Consider the following 17,841-nt stretch of genomic DNA (forward strand, 5'->3'; position numbering starts at 1 on the left):
AGCACTCCACCCAAGTGTCTTAGCTGGGCACTGGGGAGGAATCTTTCCCCCAGTGCTGCAGAGTGTTAACAACCACGCCCCAGAGGAGCTTCGAGACCCCAAATGCTCCTCCCGCAAGAGCAGAGGATGTGGGCAGGACCTCTCCTTGCCCCTACTGCCCAGGGAGCACTCACAGGGGATACACCCCACCCCCTGCACAGCCTCCCAAACCCTACTTCCCCAGAGCCATTGACAACACTCAGGTGCCGTTTTAGCGCCAGACTCTTCAGGGCTCCTGTTCCAAACGCCATCAGCCAGGCACAAGGCTTAGCATGGAATACCAGGAGTAAAGTGGCAGATTCTTGAAATTACAATTTACAGCTGAGATCAGTAGCAACGTAGTGATTGTGAGAAATGATTGTTTTCATTTCTTGCAAACAGAGTGAAGCCCACCTGAGCTGGGAAACAGCACACCCTTCCCTTGGGATCAGCCTCCAGCAATGCCATCATGAGCCCCACGGTGCCCCCGTTCCAGCTACAGGTGTGGGGGTGGCCTAGTCCTGCATTATAAAACCACTCGCACATTGGCACTAGCTGGCCCCCGTGAGGCAGAGTCAACAGAGGCCAAGGAGACCGAACCCCCAAGTCCCATCACAACATGCTTGAGGCGTGCTGATGGAGAGCACAGCAGCCTGTTCCTCGGAGAGAAAATGTCAGTCAGCAGGGCTAATAATTCAGTACCTTTCCCCAGCTCTAATGGGGGGGGGGGGGGAGGAGGGGAGGAAGGTCCTTGCAAATCTGTTCAAGGGGAGACCTGGAAGTACTCCCCTCCCCTCCCCAGAGGCCCCTGCTAGAGAGACCTGCAGCCCCTTGGACCCTCTAAGTACATGGAGGAACAACAGAAGCTAGGACAGCAGAGACTCCCTTCCACAGCCACAATCTGCCCCTCCTCTTGCAGCAGCGACCCACCTGGGGTGTGAGGGCTCCCAGCAAAGCCAGCTGTGCGGGAGAGGAGTGTTTAAGCACAGACTCTTTATGATAGAACCATAAAATGATTCAGCAGGCTCAGAAAATCCCACCTGAATCTATTTTAAGAGACCATCCTGGGTTAGAAGCTCAGCAAACAGTGTTTCAGTTTCAGCTCCTGCCCCTCTTCCCCACCCGAAGCCTAGTGGAAGACAGGGCAGCCACTCCAGCTGCCCCCGTCCAGAGACCTCCATGCCTACGCTATAAGAAGTTGCAGAAGTGTCCCTAGCCTCGGACTAGCAAGGCCCCGACTCCACAGCCAGGCACGCTGGTGAGAGGTACCCCTGCCACTCAGCAGCACCCAGGGCACTCCGCCACCCACAGGGCTGGCTCACATGGGGGCCTCTTGCAAACACAGAAACCAGGCCCCTGAGCGTCAGACCAGGGCTGGCTCCCGTGTTTGCGTGTCTGGGTGCCGAGCTAAGGAACATGCAGCACAAAGCCACCAGCTTAAGCTGCCCCACAGTCTGTCCACTGGGGCAGAGGCCCATTGTCCCCCCGCTCGAGCGGTCCTCCGCCTCTGACAACGCTAAGTGGCTGAAGGACCAGGGCGCTGCTGAATTCGGAGACCTAGCTGGCCCTGCATTTTCAGGGTTCAAGCACCAGGTTGTCAGCCTATATCAGTCAGTGCCCACTTCTCGAGAAGGCGCTGTCCTACATAGTCCTCAGACGGCCCACCCAGCGACACAGACCCACAGCGACGTGGTCCGCGGCCTGAGCCGGGTGCTGGCAGTAAAAAACCACTGGTGGGGGCTGCACCTTGGGGAGGGGCGGCAGAGAACGGCTATGGAGCTCGAGAACAGACATGCAATCCAAGGGGTCTCAGACATCCCGCCCCGTCCCCAACTGCACAAAGCAGGGGCTCAGCCCAGGCACAGAACCCAGCAGATGAAGAGCAAATACTGCGACCACCCCCCTGCCCAGGCAGATCTCAAAGCGAAGGGCCAGGCCCCAGCTGCTGAGACCGTAGGGAACAAGGGGTCACTGGAGCCTGAGCAGAGAAACAGCCCTGACTCCCAGATAGGGAGTGGTGATGGGGCAGGAGCCCTGGACAAGCGCTGCACCCCTGAGCCACAGACAGACCACTGTGGGATGGACATACCTCCCCCTTGGAGGGGCTGGGACCTCACGAGGGCAGGGAAAATGGGGGGCCGGAGATGCTCTCCAAGGGCAGGCCGAGACCCCACGGGGGGAGATGAGACGGGGGGCCGGGGCCCCTCTCCAAGGGCAGGCCGAGACCCCACCGGGGGAGATAAGATCGGGGCCTGGGCCCCCACGGGGGGGGAGAGGAGGCTCACAAGCGGGGCCGGGCCCCCCCACGGGGGAGGGGGGCTCAGAAGCGGGGCCGGGCCCCCCCACGGGGGAGGGGGGGCTCACAAGCGGGGCCGGGCCCCAGGGCGCGACACGGGGCCTCTCCCCCGGGGCCGGGCCCGCACTCACCGCCCGTGACTTTCTGCAGCCCCAGCACGTCCTCGGGGCCGATGAGCGGCTTCCGCAGCAGCTCGTCCTCGGGGCCCGCGGCCGCCGCCGCCCCGCCGCCCTTCTTCACCCGCATGGCCGCGGCCGCGCCGCCCCGCCGGCCGGAGCGCGTGTGGGCGCGGAGAGCGCCCGGCTCATCCCCGGCCGCCTGGCTCCGCCCGCGCGGGGAGGGGCCGCCCCGCCCCGGGACAGGCCCCGCCGCAGCCCCGGCCGCCCTCGCACACCGCGCTCCCCCGCGAGCTGGGGCTGCGGCCTTCACGGAGCCGGCGGGCGAGGCCCTGCAGGGCACAAACATCCCGCTCGGCTTGGGGGGCGTAGAGCAAAGCGGGACCCTGCACGGGGCAGGATCAACGGGCTTTCTCCGGCTCGCAGCCAGCGCCGAGCACGGCGACAGCGCCGCACCTTGCGCTGCAGGCTCAGATTTCCAGAGGGCTGTGAATCAGCTGCGGAAACAAGACAGAAAGAACAGGAGGCCTTGTGGCACCTTCGAGACTAACCAATGTATTTGAGCATAAGCTTTCCTGAGCTACAGCTCACTTCATTGGATGCATGCAGTGGAAAATACAGGGGGGAGATTTATATACACAGAGAACATGAAACAATGGGTGTGACCATACACACTGTAAGGAGAGTGATCAGGTCAGGTGAGCTATTACCAGCAGGAGAGAAAAAAAACCTTTTGTAGTGATAATCAAGGTGGGCCATTTCCAGCAGTTGACAAGACTGTCTGAGGAAGGGGGGGAATAAACATGGGGAAATAGTTTTACTTTGTGTAATGACCCATCCACTCCCAGTCTCTGTTCAAGCCTAAGTTAATTGTACCCAGTTTGCAAATTAATTCCAATTCAGCAGTCTCTCATGGGAGTCTGTTTTTGAAGTTTTTTTTGTTGAAATATTGCCACTTTTAGGTAGCCAGAGAGATTGAAGTGTTCTCCAACTGGTCTTTGAATGTTATAATTCTTGACATCTGATTTGTGTCCATTTATTCTTTTACGTAGAGACTGTCCAGTTTGGCAGAGGGGCATTGCTGGCACGTGATGGCATATATCACATTGGTAGATGTGCAGGTGAACGAGCCTCTGATAGTGTGGCTGATGTGATTAGGCCCTATGATGGTATCCCCTGAATAGATATGTGGACACAGTTGGCAACGGGCTTTGTTGCAAGGGTAGGTTCCTGGCTTAGTGGTTTTGTTGTGTGGTTGCTGGTGAGTATTTGCTTCAGGTTGGGGGGCTGTCTGTAAGCAAGGACTGGCCAGTCTCCCAAGATCTGTGAGAATGATGGGTCGTCCTTCAGGCTAGGTTGTAGACAAAGGCTACAGCTTGCAATCAGTGCCTGAGACCTCCCCACTCCCACAGATTTTATTTTAAGCAGTGGGGAGTTGATGGAATTTTTCATATAGAAACTTTTCTTGTGCTTCTAGTTCTCAAAAATAGCTTTGTTTAGACCCCCAAGGATGCTAGCCCATCTCCTTATTTGAAATTGGATATATCATAAACCGAAAGCAGAAATAGGCATCCCCTAAAATGTAATAGGAATAAGTAAGGTGGATACATCAGGACACTCCCGACTAGCAGAAGGTGCACGTTGTAAAGAAGCAGATAGAGGTAGTTGCAGGTTAGCTATTTCACGGTACCCACACAAACACGCTGCCTCCCTTACCCGTTCAGCTAGCCCCAGGACCGGACCTGGCCTGGAGTTAGAGACCGCGGATGCAGGGACTGCGCAGGCCACACGGCATCATGCTGCCGTTCAGAAAGCACTTGCTGGTGGTCTGCCATGAAGTGAGGGGTACATGGCCTTGGCTCCTCCTTTTCAACAGCTAAATGGTACTAAGTATTTTAACAGACTTCTCGCTGCTGGGGCAGCTCACGCGGGAGGAGTTAGCTCTGTTCTAGACTAACACCCAACACTTCAGACTAATGGAAATACACCAAATCACATGCGGATCCAATTCACCCTCCCCTCTCCCAGCCTTCCCCATTATCGACACAGAGGTGGGGTTGGCTTTTGGCAACAGGGCTTCTCATGACGTCTGAGCCTGGAACGTTGCGGACATATGGAAACTCACTCTGCCTGGGACGCTCAGGGCCCATCCCGAGGGAACAGTATGAGGTGCAGCAGGGCAAGGTGTTTGCAAAACTGGGTGAGGGGACCAGGATGGAACAGCAGGGGGTGGACTGAGGTGGGGGGCAGTGGAATAGCAGGGGGGATCTGGTAGGAGCTGCTGCCTGTGGCTGAAGCCCCGTGCCCCTCATTACACCTTACTACTCGACAGCAGTAGTCAGGGTACATCATTAACTTGCCCACATTGCAGCACGGCCGCGGCACCACTGGGATGGGGCAGCGTGGGGAGAGCTCTCCCAGCGATAAAAAATAACCACCCCACCCGAGGCTCCTGGCGATACAGCACCGTCAGTACTGGCGCTTTTCAGCACTAACACTTTTGTCGCTGGGGGCGGGGGGGTCACACCCCTGAACGACTGAAGTTTTAGCGCTGAAAGTGGCAGTGTGGACCCAGCCTTAGGTAAGTACCATCCCAGACAGCGCTGACCCAACAGCAATGGCTTGAGACACCCTGCCTGCCACAGCTGCCACTTTCCGGGTGAACGTGCTGGCTAAGGGAAGCAGACCAGGGTAGCTATTACGGTCAGACAGTATGAGGGGATCTATTTGCTGACATGTCAAGAGGATTTCACGCTAAAAACCAAACAAAACAAGACTCTCTAGTCTAGCGCACTGCCTGGTGCCTCGGAAGTGCCTGCAGCCTGGGGCATAGAGAGAGGAAAGGTAAGGAAGGGGCTTCAGGACAAGGAGAGTGACAGCTCAGACTGTTAGTGCACAGAGAATATAACCAAGGCACGCAGCAAGCTAAGGCTCACACATGAAGCTTGAAAACCTACCCGAGACCGTAGCAAGAAGGCAAAGGGTTACGTTAGAAGTACTGAAGGGGGCTGTTACAGATGATGGGGCTCCCAGCAGAGGAGGGGGAAGCCAAGCAGCAGAGACGTATTTAAGCAGAAATGGGACCCTGATGTGAGAATTTTATCAATGGCCAGGGAGCTCGTGGTCACGCTTTGGAGGACTGGGGCACTCTTTGGGAGTCAAGGGGGAATCTAGTGCTGAGCATGTTCCACCCCGGATTGGCTATGGTGGGGAGTTTGCCATTGCCTAGTAGAATGCGGAGAACCGCACAGTCAGACCCCTACTGCCCCACAGGGCTCCGAGGCCTACTGAGCATGGTACCTGATGCTCTCTGGTAGGTCAGCAGACTGTCCTTTCACCCGGGTTTTCTTGCCCACAGACCAGGCCCATCCTGTTGCAAGGTCCCCGGAACCACTGGTTGCAGCTCCTGAGATACAAGCAAGTAGTGCAGAAGCCTCTCAGGCCCTGCTCTCATCTCCAGGGAAGCACTTCCCCACAGCCAGCTCAACGCCCAGCAAATGCTTTCCCTCCCGCTCCACTTAGCTGGCACAGAATTGGACAGCTTCCAGCGGCACCTAGCTCCCTGCAGCACTCCTCTCCCACAGCACAGAGCAGCCAGCTCCTTCTCTTTGAGAAGGACAGGGACAGATGCTGGGCAGGAGAGAGACTGGAGCGAGGCAGCTGGCCAGTGTGAGCAGCACGACACTCTCCACACTGTCGGAGAACCTGATTTCCCAGAACCTAGCCCATCTGACAGGAAACCCTCCCAGGCCAACGCACACACAGGAGCCATCCCGTGGGCCACCCTGAGAAGCTCCTAAGGGGCAGGATCTCCCCCAGGCCAAGCCAGCCAGGGTGGCACAGGCTGCTTGAATTCCCAGGAAAGGCACACTGCCCCTCAGCAGAGTCTGGTTTTTACTTTTATTAAAAGGAAACCTTGTTTTGTTCAGCATTCATCAGTGCATCACTCTCACGTCTGGCCCCCACCCAGCCCCCTTGCAACACAAGGCCCCAGGCTCCCTCCACAGAGACCCACAGCAGTGGTAGGAAGCTAAGAAACCCAAGAGCCACTTTCTGTACCGCCCTGAAGTACGAGCAGCACTCACCTGCTGCAGACGCTGCGAGGAAGCCCTGCCCCAGTGCACAGGCTGGCCTGTAATTCCCTACGTTGAGGAAGGTGGCAGGGTCACACTTGTGGATTAATAGCTCACGAGGGGAGGGACCCAGGTCCAGGCATGTAAGGGGGGCCCTGCCAATACCAAGGCTCTCAACAGGAGTAAAAGGAAGGTGCCCCACCAGTCTCACTCCTGCTAAACTAGGCAGTCCCAGGGGCACATCCTGTAGTGGCTGGGCAGGAAGGGTGCAATTCAGACTGCTTAAGCACTCAGAGGGGACAGAGACTCCAGAGCATCTCCCAGAAGCTAACGCCAATCCTTTCGACTCAAAGGAGAGCCCCTTAATCCAGGCACCTTGGGGGGGGGGTGAGTGAGCTGAGGGGGGAGAAGAAGGGAAATGCAAGCTTGATTCATGCCTCCTCTGCTCTCTGGTGGTGGAGCTGGCTGCAGTAACTAGAAAAAGCAGAAGTGGCCCGAGCTCATCCACCGTGGACCCAGCTGGCAGGGGCATTTTTCTCAGGTGGCCAGTCACATGCAGCTGTAGCTGCTCTACACTCCTTGGGGGAGGTCTACACTGCAGATAAAAACCCACAGCTGGCCCATACCAGCTGACAGGCTTGTGGAGCTCTTGCTAAGGGGCTATTTAATTGAGGTGGAGACATTCAGGCTTGGGCTGGAGCCCACACTCTGGTCCTCTCCCCTCTTGCAGGGTCCTGGAGCCCAGGCTCCAGCCCAAGCCCAAAGAGCTACACTGCAATGAAACAGCCCCTTAACCTGCGTCGGCTGGCACGGGCCAGCCACAGGTGTCTGAATGCAGCACAGATGTCCCCTTTAGAGTCCCCGCTAACCCCTAGGTAAAGGTGAACCCAAGAGCTCCATGCTGGGAAGTAGCCGTGGTGGTTCTAAGCCTTGATTTCTGACCCAACACCCTATTTTTGCCAGACTTTCCACTCTTCCAGGATTCATAAAGAATCATCCGAGTCCAAGCCCTTTAACTGGGCCCTGACTGTTCCTACAGACGGGCTGTCACGAGCTGGCTCTGAGCTCCCCTGCCCCATGAGGCAGCTGCAGACGGGCTCAGTCAGTTTTCGTGGGCTCCTTCTTGCTCTGTTTGGCTTCCCGGAGGATCTTCACCAGGGACAGCAGGATGGGCACTGCCATAGGCAGGAAGAGTGGGATGTAGATGGCAAATTTCTGGTCATCAGGGAAGTAGAGGAGATGTAGCAGCGAAGGGTCAAAGAAGGCCCGCTCCGAGGAGGTGACCGCCTCTTTACTGGCCTGGAATGCTGAGCCCAGATGGCCAGAGGCCAGCTCCAGCATAGCAGTCTGCGCTGATGCTACTGCATGGTAAACCTGGATGGGACCACACAAAGAGTCAGTGCACAGCAGCCCCCCGTCTGGCCCAGGCAGGTCAAGGGAGCTCCAGGCACCACACTTGAGGCCTAGGAGTGCCAGAAGCTGAGCAGGTCCTGGATTGTCAAGTCTGGATCTGCTCTAAGAAGTGACACTGGCCTCTGCATATTCCTTCTCAGCACCCCACAGCCAAGGGGGGCTCTGAGTGTCAAGCCACCTACTCCTACACCTGTTCAACCCCACTGCTTTCTACGCTCTCAGCTACACCTGTGCAGTCCCATTCTCTTCAGTGGCTCGCACGCTGAGTAACCAGGGCAAGACGTGGGCCTGCACCAGGAACTTAGCAACTGCTCCATTGACGCTGCAGGGGAAGGAAGGGCTGGAGCCCACTCGCTGCCCCAGAGCTGCGTTGGCTCCAGGGTTACGACATACACCCAGGGAGTGGATCTGCCACTCGTACACTCACTTTTCAGCGCAGACTTTCACTCAAAGGCACCAAGGGGTCTCAGCCCAGAGGGAGGGGGGATGGGAGGATTTAGAAGGTCTCTCCCCAGTGAGGCTGTGGCCGTTTCTATTAATTATAGGCCCAGGGCATAAGGGGGCAGTGATGCTGCAAAGGCAGAATTCTCAGCCCGGGAGAGGGCACCCTCGTGTCCTCTAGCTGACTCAAGCAGCCAGGCCCTGGCCAGCCCTCTAGGTTAAGGGCAACAATTTTCAGAACCCTTCCCCCTCCCCAAGAGGGGAAATAAATACATAAGTCTGGGCAGACAAGGTCCCCAGCAGCAGCAGCAGCAGCAGCATGTAGGGCTCCTATGTGATGCTGGCAGCCCCCAACCTCTCATGGGGACCCTCCCAACCCCCACCCACCTCAGAGGCAACATCATCCTTGATGACGATGTTCCCGATCTTGTCTAGCAGTTGGGCCAGGGAGGTGAGGGTGGTGGACACCGTGGCGATATTCTCAACTGTCCGCGTCCACAGCAGGCGGTCCAGCTCCCAGTCAGTCAGCCCGTCGTTCCCAGGGCTCTCCAGCAGGAACTCCTCTGGGAGCGACACCTGGGAGATCCCAAACAACAACCTGTGGGGGAGAAGGGGCAGATCAGGTCTGAGCTGGCAGGGAGGTCACCGGGCCAACTCTTCCCTGTGCTCACACCCCCTGCAGCAGAGGAATGGAATGGGCACGTGGCAGAAATGTTCTCGTTTGCTTTTCCTGACGTGAGCTCAGCCCTGGCACAAGGCGCAGGTCTGAGTCCTGCTGCCCAGGGGGTAGGTGCGAGTCAGGCTTTCCAAACACATTACTGCCGAGCTAGGGCAGAAAGAGGACGGTCCATGACACCGTGGCTGAAAAGGGGCAAGTTTGTGGGATTGTGGGCTTTGTGGTCACCGGGCCTTGGTCCAACACCCACCAACGCTACTGAACAGCCATCAGACAGGACAACTCCAGCTGCCACCACCACCCTAGGCCAGACTGACCCAGCAGCTAAGGGGAAACTGGAGCCACACGCCATGGCCGACCCCCCAAGCCAGCCAGTGACCCAGAGAGTCTAGGACAAGCACAGAACCAGCCCCAGGCTGCCAGAGCAGGGGGAACCAGAGAGGCAGCGTCTCTGCCCTGGCACACACCTCCCAGGGCAGGCACAGCCCCAGGGGCCACAGCCTCACGCTGCTCTGGTGGAACTGAACGTAAGGAATGCAGAGAATGGAACGGCTGGGGCAGGGCAGAGAAGAGAGCAGTGTCCTCACCGTAGCTGGGCCAGGAACACCTCCATCACTCGCACCATGTCCACGTCCACCCAAAGCGGGAGAGGGGCCTTGTCAGGAACTGGGTGGTCAATGTTGTACACCTGCCAAGAGAGTGTGTCCAGGGCAGGCCTGACACAGGCTATGCCTCACCACACAGGGGTCCCCCAGTCCCTGTTCTCCAGTCAGCCCACAGCTCTGGGCTACTCTGCAGTGCTGAGCAGCGCTGTCTCATTCAGGGAACGGCCATGGGGCTCAGGCCCAGGCCCAATCCAGCCCAGCCTTCCATCTCTGAGAGTGGCCAAGACCAGCTGCATCACAGGAAGGGGCAAGAAACTGGCACCAAGTAGAAAAAGCCCGGAGGGTGCAGTGGGCATTGTTGGGGCTCTGGCAGGACGCTGCTGGGGCTGGAGGAGCTGGACCAGGAGCTCTCAAGCACAGCACAGGGTTCCAGCTGGTCAGCCCCTGCCAGTCACAGTCCCAGCACAGGGGCAGGGGACCAAAGGGACTGCCTTGGCCCTCCAGCGGGAGCAGAGCGGTGCTTTCCTCATACAGGGCAGGGCTGTGCCAGGCCAGGCCCCTCCTCCTTACCATGATCCCACCCCAGCGAGGGCTGTGGAAGGCGTTGGTCCCCACAGCGGCGCCGTCCGTGTCCTGGATGTAGAGAGGGGAATGGACGCGCTCTGGCACGTACAGCAGGAAGTTCAACACGGGGTAGAGCGAAGTGGCGCTGGAACCTGCAGCAGTGCACAGTGAGCACCACACATTTCCGGGACAGACCCTGGCCTGCCAGGCACTGGCGGGCAACAGGGAGGCTGGGAAGCTGCCTGCAGGAGCTCAGCATCTGGAATGTTACTGGGGCAGGGCGGGACGGACCCTCTCCTCCCCTTGCCAGGGAGGCCAGACTCCACCTGCTCCTGAGAAGGGGTCAGCGGCCTGGGGGCTACATCGGTGCTTTCAATATGAGCCATATGTTGAGATCCCACCCGGGTCACAAAGAGCACGAATTTTGCTGGATCTCAGCCTACGCCTCTCATGGGGATCTGCCCTTCTAACTAGTCAGCAGTATGGCAGCCACCCCGGAGGGTGGTGCAGGGCTGGTAGCGAGGGCTCTGGGGGGGGCAGAACCTGTGCTGTGTCTGCCAGCACAGGTCTCTGCCTTTACCCTCAGCAACACTGAACTCTCAAAGCAGCCACCACAAGGACGCAAGGTGGCACTTACCCAGCCTGGCTTCCACCGGGTTAATGACGTGGGGGAGACTGAGCGCGCTCAGGATGAAGCTGGAGGAGGCCTTGTCAAAGCGGGGCGAGACCCCCAGGATGGCATAGTACAGGATCTGAGGGGATCACCAAGGAGATGGATGTTGTGGGAAGACCACCCTGTGGCCAGCCTGGGTGGGGGCACCCTCCCCCCTCCTACTGCACCTCTCACCTGGGAGTCCACAGAGAAGTTGGCCACTGAGCCCAGCTTGTCGAGGAAGGGCTGTACATAGCTGTTGACAGCGGCCTCGATGTCCCAGTGCACGTTGTGGGACTTGGGGTCTGGGTTCAATAAGCTGAAGGTGATTTCGTACCCTGGGAAGAGCAGAGAACAGAGGCTGCCAACAACATCCCTCTGCAAGGAGAAGTTGCCAACTGCCCAGGATCAGTCTGGCCATCCCCAGGGCAGGAGTGCATGAGCAATGATTCCAGAGCAGAGCAGATGCCAAGTGGGACAGAGAGAGAACAGAGCAATGCTCCAAGGAATAACTGTGGGACCCAGCCTCACGCTCCTAAGCTAAGGGGCTCCCGGGCAGTGGCACAAAGCACCAGCAGATGGGTTGATGGGGTGCACAGAGGACCCCAGAGAGTTGGTTACTAAAAGGGAGGGGGTGCCTGGGAATCCGAGGGTGGGGGAGAGGTATGTGGCCCTGTGCTGCCCCAGCCCTGCCCAAGGAAGACAACATGCTGCAGAGAACCATGGGAACAGCCTCTCCTGGCAGGCACCCAGCACGTCCTACCCAGGCTGGATTTGAACGGGCGCCTCGTGTCTGTGCCGAGCTGGTCCATGGGGACGCGATCAGACAAGGCGGTGGCGATGGAGTCAGTGGTGAAGGACATGGCCTGCACAATCTGCTGCACCCAGGCACTAACAGCAGCCAGGACATCCCCGGGGCCCTGCGTACACCTCATCACGGCACTGCGGTGCTTCCCGATGTACACGCCAACACCCTGCAGAGAAGGCAGGGCAGTGAGGACTCTGGGGAGGGGCAGGGTGCGCACACCTCCCCTGCTCCTGGGCACAGAGCAAACAGAGCTCAGTGCTCCCAGGGCAGCATGCTCAGCCCCTGGCAAGGGGTTGCCCCAGACTGACCCCTTCTTGTGCCTGGACCCAGGATAACAGGGCTGGGGAAGCTCCATGGACAGCAGCCTCAGACAAAGAGGGTCTTGGATTGTTCTGCAGTCACCCCACTGAAGGGCAGGGGATAGCTCACAAAATACACAGGAGAGCCATGCCCCTCCTGCCTATGGGGCAAGCAACATGAGAAGCGTCTCTGTTTCTGCAGAAGGGTGTCCCTTCCAGCAGTGCCCCCTCCCACTCAGATCATCCACCTGCCAAGGCCCAGCCACATGACTCTGCCCTTTGTGCTGTGCCTTGAGAAAAGAGCGCAACAGGGGAATAGGGCATCTTTCTGGGCAGGTCTCTGTCCAGCACAGTCTCTCTGGGGGGCATCTGCCTGCTCTCTTACTCCAGGGACACAGCTCTTTCGTGGGAAGTAACAGGCAGCCGCAGGACACTCCAAGCCACACTACTGGTCCCAGAGCAAGGAGGTAGGGCACTCCCAGCAGAGGATGCGGTACCTGAGGCAGTAGAGGGGAGGTTTCCGGGATCACGTATATAGTCAGAGCGCCCAGTGAGTCCTGCAGCGGGAGCAGCGCAGCGTCTGCCTCTGAGGAAGAGAAGGGAGAGAAGGCATGTGCCAGGCGGCATCCCATGGGGGGATGGAGCAGGCATTACCAACTGCCCAAAGGAAGTATTCCAGAGAGGGGAAACCCTCATCTCTCTCCCAGCCCATCTCCAGCTGGGATCACCGGGCTCCCTCGCAGCCACCACTACAACACAAGTCTGTGTCCACAGTCACCCCTAGGTCCCTGCCCCACCCCCCAGCTCCTGGAACTCCCCCCTGCCCTGGAGCAGCCCATTCCTGTGCTCCAAGAGCTCCATGTGGTAGTCAGCAGCAGCAATCCAAAACAGGTCCCCGGATGACACGCCCCCGTGCACCCTCGGAATGCAGGCCCTTTGCTCCCCACAGCCAGTGGTGTTTCTGGGCAGGTACAGCAACAACTTCACTGGCTGCCAAACTAGCACCCACCACCTGCATCCTATTCAGGCCTGGAGACCGCAGAGCAGCACCTGCAGGGCACGGCCAGCTGCAAGCATCCCAGGAGAGCCAGGACTCCCTGCTCTTTGCCAGCTCTACCCCAGGGCAGCAACCTAGCGTGTCCTACAGACTCTGTACCTTTCACAGTGGCCAAGGCCAAGGCTGCCTGCTCTGTGACGGTTGCACTCCGATAAGTCGTCTCATAGCGAGACGTAACGCTTGTTTTTGCTGCGGGGAAGGGAGAGAGAGAGAGCAGGTGAGGCCAGCTGGCCCTATGTGCTGTGCTCTCCAGCACCAGGGCCCTGCATTGGTAACCTGATAAGGAACTCGGCCGAAAGGGATACAGCAGCTTCTCCAAGCTGTGCGCATGCCATAAGCCTCCCCTTAGGCCAGAGCTGAGCACGGCCTCATGGTCTGGCTGGTCCATCCCTATAGGCAGGATGGTTCACTGGTCCGTGTTCCCTAGGGTTTGCCCAGTCTGATGTGTCACAAGTGATGAGGCTCCCCTCCCTGGGAAGATAACTTCAGCGTGACCTACCTAATGGGCAAGGAGCTTCCTTCCCTTTGTTTCCTCTGATTCTCGTTACCCTCCCATGCGCTCCCCTCCCACCTCATGGTGTGCGCCCCCAGACACTCGGGAACATTGTGCTCCCAGCTACCCTCAGCTCTCGGAACCTTCCCTCCTCAGTGGCTCCCCCCAGACCCGGGTGTTTGGGCTGGGAAGGACTCTTCCTCGCTCCAACGCTGCAGGCTGGGGTGCACGGTGGGAAGCAGCCCAGAGGGCAGAGGCGGGAAGTAGTCAGTGCCTCCTGCTCTTCACCCTCCACGCCTGTGTCTCACCAGCCAGCCCCTCTCTAGCCCAATGCCTAACTGCACTGGGGTCACAAGAGGCTCATGCTTGGAGGAGAGTTGCTCCAGCCTTTCACGGCTTGGAACAATGTGAGGAACTTGTATCATGAGTCGCCACCATGACTAATCTGTGGGGGACAGTCCCAGCCCCAGAGCGGTCTTAGCTCCTGCAGCTGGAGGGGAGAAATGGGGACTCGGCTTGCCTACTTGAGATGGTACCTGCAGTGCCATGGGGGTGTGGGTCCTGGTGGACAGGGCTGCTGGCCTCCACTGCAGCAGCAGAAAGCCATCTGTAGGGGGCAGTGAGTGCAGCAACAGCCAAGGGGCGAGAACAGGGACAGTGGGGAGAGTCACGAGATTAAAGAAAACAAAGGGGTTACAGCTAAAGCGCAAGCCTCCCAGCAGCCAGAGGTTCTTACAGTTTAACAGGCTCTCCTCCTCCTTTGTGTCTGCGAAAGGGAGCCTCCTCTGTTGAGCTCCTGGCAGAGCCCCCTTGGCAAAAACCACGGAGACAGGCACAGTCAGCTGGAACTGAGCAAAGAGCCGTGTTACCTGGCAGCGTAAGCCACGTCCCCTGCCACCATCCCAGCCTCCACAACTCCCCCGCACCTCCTCACAGCCCTTCTGTGAGCCCCAGAACCACCCACAGCCCCTGGGGCTCCCGAGAACTTCAGCAGTATCTGAACCCTGTGAAGGGAGACCCATGAATTGCTGCTGCCACCAGCTGGAAACTCCTGTGCCTGCATCAAGAGTCTGTGCCAAAAAGGGCTGACAGGTGTGGGACATTCAGCCCTTCCCAATGGGGAATGGCCCCCGTAGGGGCAGCAAACTCCTGCCGGGGCGAGCCGGCCCCCAGGCACAGGGCTAGCAAAGCAAGCCAAGGGCGTTCAAGTGGCAGAGCTCTCCCGTCACAGCACTGGGTCCCAGAACCACCAGCCAGCAGGGAGGCCTGCACCAAGGGCTGTGCCATGGGTGGGCGGAAGAGGTGCCCCCGCCAGTCCCACCGCTGGGAAGAAGGGCGCGCAGCAACCAGGCTCCCATCGGGCTGCAGCTGTCACAGGCCGGCCAGTGCCAGGCCAGGGAGAACCCCACGCTGCGGACACCCTGCTCCCTGTCAGTGTGGGGCTCGGGCGGGGGGGTGGGGGGGGAGCGGGGCCCGGGCCCTGCTCTTCCCCCAGCACCGGGGGGGGCACTGACCCGCGGGCCAGCCCTGAGGCTGGAGGCGGAGGAGGCTGCAGCCGGCCCGGGCTGGGTGGAGCCCGGAGCCCCTCGCTCCCAGGTCACGCCTCGGGCCCCTCCCCGCGGGGCGCAGCCCTACCCGGAGCGAGCCCAGCGCGCTGATCCCCGCGTAGGGCAGCGAGGCCCGGTACGTCTCCGTCGTCTTCCACCAGAGCGGCAGCCCCAGCACCAGGGCCACGGCGGCGAAGGCGAGAGCAGCGCGCTTCCCCCGCGCCTCCTCTGCGGGGCACAGGCGGGCAATGGCGCGGGGGGGCCAGGAGCTCACTGCCCGGCCCCCCGTACCGCCCCCGGCTCCCCCTCACCGCCCGCCCGCCCCCCCCCCGGCTCCCGGTCCCCCCCCCCGGCTCCCCCTCACCGCCCCCCGGCTGCCGGTCCCTGGGCTCCCCCTCACCGCCCGCCCGCCCCCCCCCCCGGCTCCCGGTCCCCTCCCCCGGCTCCCCCTCACCGCCCGCCCGCCCCCCCCCGGCTCCCGGTCCCCCCCCCCAGCTCCCCCTCACCGCCCCCCGGCTGCCGGTCCCTGGGCTCCCCCTCACCGCCCGCCCGCCCGCCCCCCCCCCGGCTCCCGGTCCCCTCCCCCGGCTCCCCCTCACCGCCCGCCCGCCCCCCCCCGGCTCCCGGTCCCCCCCCCCAGCTCCCCCTCACCGCCCGCCCCCCCCCGGCTGCCGGTCCCCCCCCCGGGCTCTCCCTCACCGCCCGCCCCCCCCCGCGGCTGCCCGCCTCCCCCCCCCGGCTACTCCGAACCGCTCCCGGTCCCACCCCCGGACCCCGCCAGCCCGCGACTCCCACGCGCAGGACGCCTGGGTTCGGCCGCCGCCGGCTCCGCACCTGCCCCGTCAGCCACCATCCTCCCGTCCGACCGCTCTTCCCGGACCTCATGGGGCGGGGCTAGAAGCCGGGAAACCAGCCGGCGGCCAATGGGCGCAGGCCAAGGACCGGAAGACGGCGTAGACCGACAGCAGCTCTGACCAATCAACGCTGACTAAGCGCGCCGGGGGTGGGTCGCGAAGGCGCCAATCTGGTACGGGTCCCTCGGAGGGACAGCGCAGGGGGGTGCCCCGTCCCGCGCAGGGGCCCGGCCGAGCGGGAGGTGGGCGGGTCCAGGGCTGCGCACAGAGCAACTGCAGCGGGGCCCAGCGAGCCCTGCACCCCTCCCCCGGCCCTGGACACTGCACCCCTCCCCCGGCACTGCACCCACACCCCGGCCCTGGACACTGCACCCCTCCCCCGGCACTGCACCCACACCCCGTCACTGCACCCACACCCCGGCCCTGGACACTGCACCCCTCCCCCGGCACTGCACCCACACCCCGGCCTCCTCGGCGCTGCACCCTCCTCCGGCACTGCACCCACACCCCGGCCCTGGACACTGCACCCCTCCCCCGGCACTGCACCCACACCCCGGCCTCCTCAGCACTACACCCCTCCCCCGGCACTGCACCCACACCCCGGCCCTGGACACTGCACCCCTCCCCCGTCACTGCACCCACACCCCGGCCTCCTCGGCGCTGCACCCCTCCTCCGGCACTGCACCCCCACCCTGGCCCTGGACACTGCACCCACACCCCGTCACTGCACCCACACCCCGGCCCTGGACACTGCACCCCTCCCCCGGCACTGCACCCACACCCCGGCCTCCTCGGCGCTGCACCCCTCCTCCGGCACTGCACCCACACCCCGGCACTGCACCCACACCCCGGCCCTGGACACTGCACCCCTCCCCCGGCACTGCACCCACACCCCGGCCTCCTCAGCACTACACCCCTCCCCCGGCACTGCACCCACACCCCGGCCTCCTCGGCGCTGCACCCCTCCCCCGGCACTGTACCCACACCCCGGCCCTGGACACTGCACCCCTCCCCCGGCACTGCACCCACACCCCGACACTGCACCCACACCCCGGCCCTGGACACTGCACCCCTCCCCCGGCACTGCACCCACACCCCGGCCTCCTCGGCGCTGCACCCCTCCTCCGGCGCTGCACCCACACCCCGGCACTGCACCCACACCCCGGCCTCCTCAGCACTACACCCCTCCCCCGTCACTGCACCCACACCCCGGCCTCCTCGGCGCTGCACCCCTCCTCCGGCACTGCACCCCTCCCCCGGCCCTGGACACTGCACCCCTCCCCCGGCACTGCACCCACACCCCGTCACTGCACCCACACCCCGGCCCTGGACACTGCACCCCTCCCCCGGCACTGCACCCACACCCCGGCCTCCTCGGCGCTGCACCCCTCCTCCGGCACTGCACCCCCACCCCGGCCCTGGACACTGCACCCCTCCCCCGGCACTGCACCCACACCCCGGCACTGCACCCACACCCCGGCCCTGGACACTGCACCCCTCCCCCGGCACTGCACCCACACCCCGGCACTGCACCCACACCCCGGCCCTGGACACTGCACCCCTCCCCCGTCACTGCACCCACACCCCGGCCTCCTCGGCGCTGCACCCACACCCCGGCCCTGGACACTGCACCCCTCCCCCGGCACTGCACCCACACCCCGTCACTGCACCCACACCCCGGCCCTGGACACTGCACCCCTCCCCCGGCACTGCACCCACACCCCGGCCTCCTCGGCGCTGCACCCTCCTCCGGCACTGCACCCACACCCCGGCCCTGGACACTGCACCCCTCCCCCGGCACTGCACCCACACCCCGGCCTCCTCAGCACTACACCCCTCCCCCGGCACTGCACCCACACCCCGGCCCTGGACACTGCACCCCTCCCCCGTCACTGCACCCACACCCCGGCCTCCTCGGCGCTGCACCCC

The 17,841-nt window shown here is 61.7% G+C and overlaps 2 protein-coding genes across 3 annotated transcripts in view; both read right to left on the reverse strand.

The window, feature by feature from the left end:
- Window positions 1-7,042, reverse strand: part of UNC119 (unc-119 lipid binding chaperone) — a 44,554-nt gene extending 37,512 nt beyond the window's left edge. The window contains exon 1 of one of the 2 annotated variants that reach the window (XM_074974772.1): window positions 6,516-7,042. In XM_074974772.1, the coding sequence (XP_074830873.1) occupies window positions 6,516-7,035 (520 nt within the window). In that variant the 5' untranslated portion in view covers window positions 7,036-7,042. Of the gene's footprint in view, window positions 1-2,445; window positions 2,561-6,515 lie in introns of those variants that run through there. The other variant, XM_074974773.1, reaches the window with a different exon arrangement.
- Window positions 7,043-7,596: 554 nt separating this feature from the next.
- Window positions 7,597-15,955, reverse strand: PIGS (phosphatidylinositol glycan anchor biosynthesis class S). The gene is made up of 12 exons (XM_074974771.1): window positions 15,893-15,955; window positions 15,147-15,286; window positions 14,248-14,359; window positions 13,118-13,207; window positions 12,459-12,547; window positions 11,618-11,828; window positions 11,050-11,192; window positions 10,840-10,954; window positions 10,209-10,354; window positions 9,621-9,721; window positions 8,745-8,955; window positions 7,597-7,877 (listed from the first exon to the last, which is right to left on the reverse strand). The coding sequence occupies exons 1-12, from the start codon at window positions 15,909-15,911 to the stop codon at window positions 7,602-7,604; spliced, it is 1,653 nt and encodes a 550-aa protein (XP_074830872.1). The 5' UTR covers window positions 15,912-15,955; the 3' UTR covers window positions 7,597-7,601.
- Between the last annotated feature and the right edge of the window lie 1,886 nt (window positions 15,956-17,841).

Source organism: Natator depressus, chromosome 17 (genome assembly GCF_965152275.1).
Source record: "Natator depressus isolate rNatDep1 chromosome 17, rNatDep2.hap1, whole genome shotgun sequence".
In the NCBI taxonomy this organism is placed as follows: Eukaryota; Metazoa; Chordata; order Testudines; family Cheloniidae; genus Natator; species Natator depressus.

Excerpts from the sequence above, each read along its gene's own strand:
- PIGS (XM_074974771.1), bottom strand. Across the intron at positions 12,548-13,117 it reads GGCCTTGGCCACTGTGAAAG|AGGCAGACGCTGCGCTGCTC; the intron begins GTACAGAGTCTG and ends TCTCTTCCTCAG. Across the intron at positions 8,956-9,620 it reads GTGTTCCTGGCCCAGCTACG|GTTGTTGTTTGGGATCTCCC; the intron begins GTGAGGACACTG and ends TCTCCCCCACAG.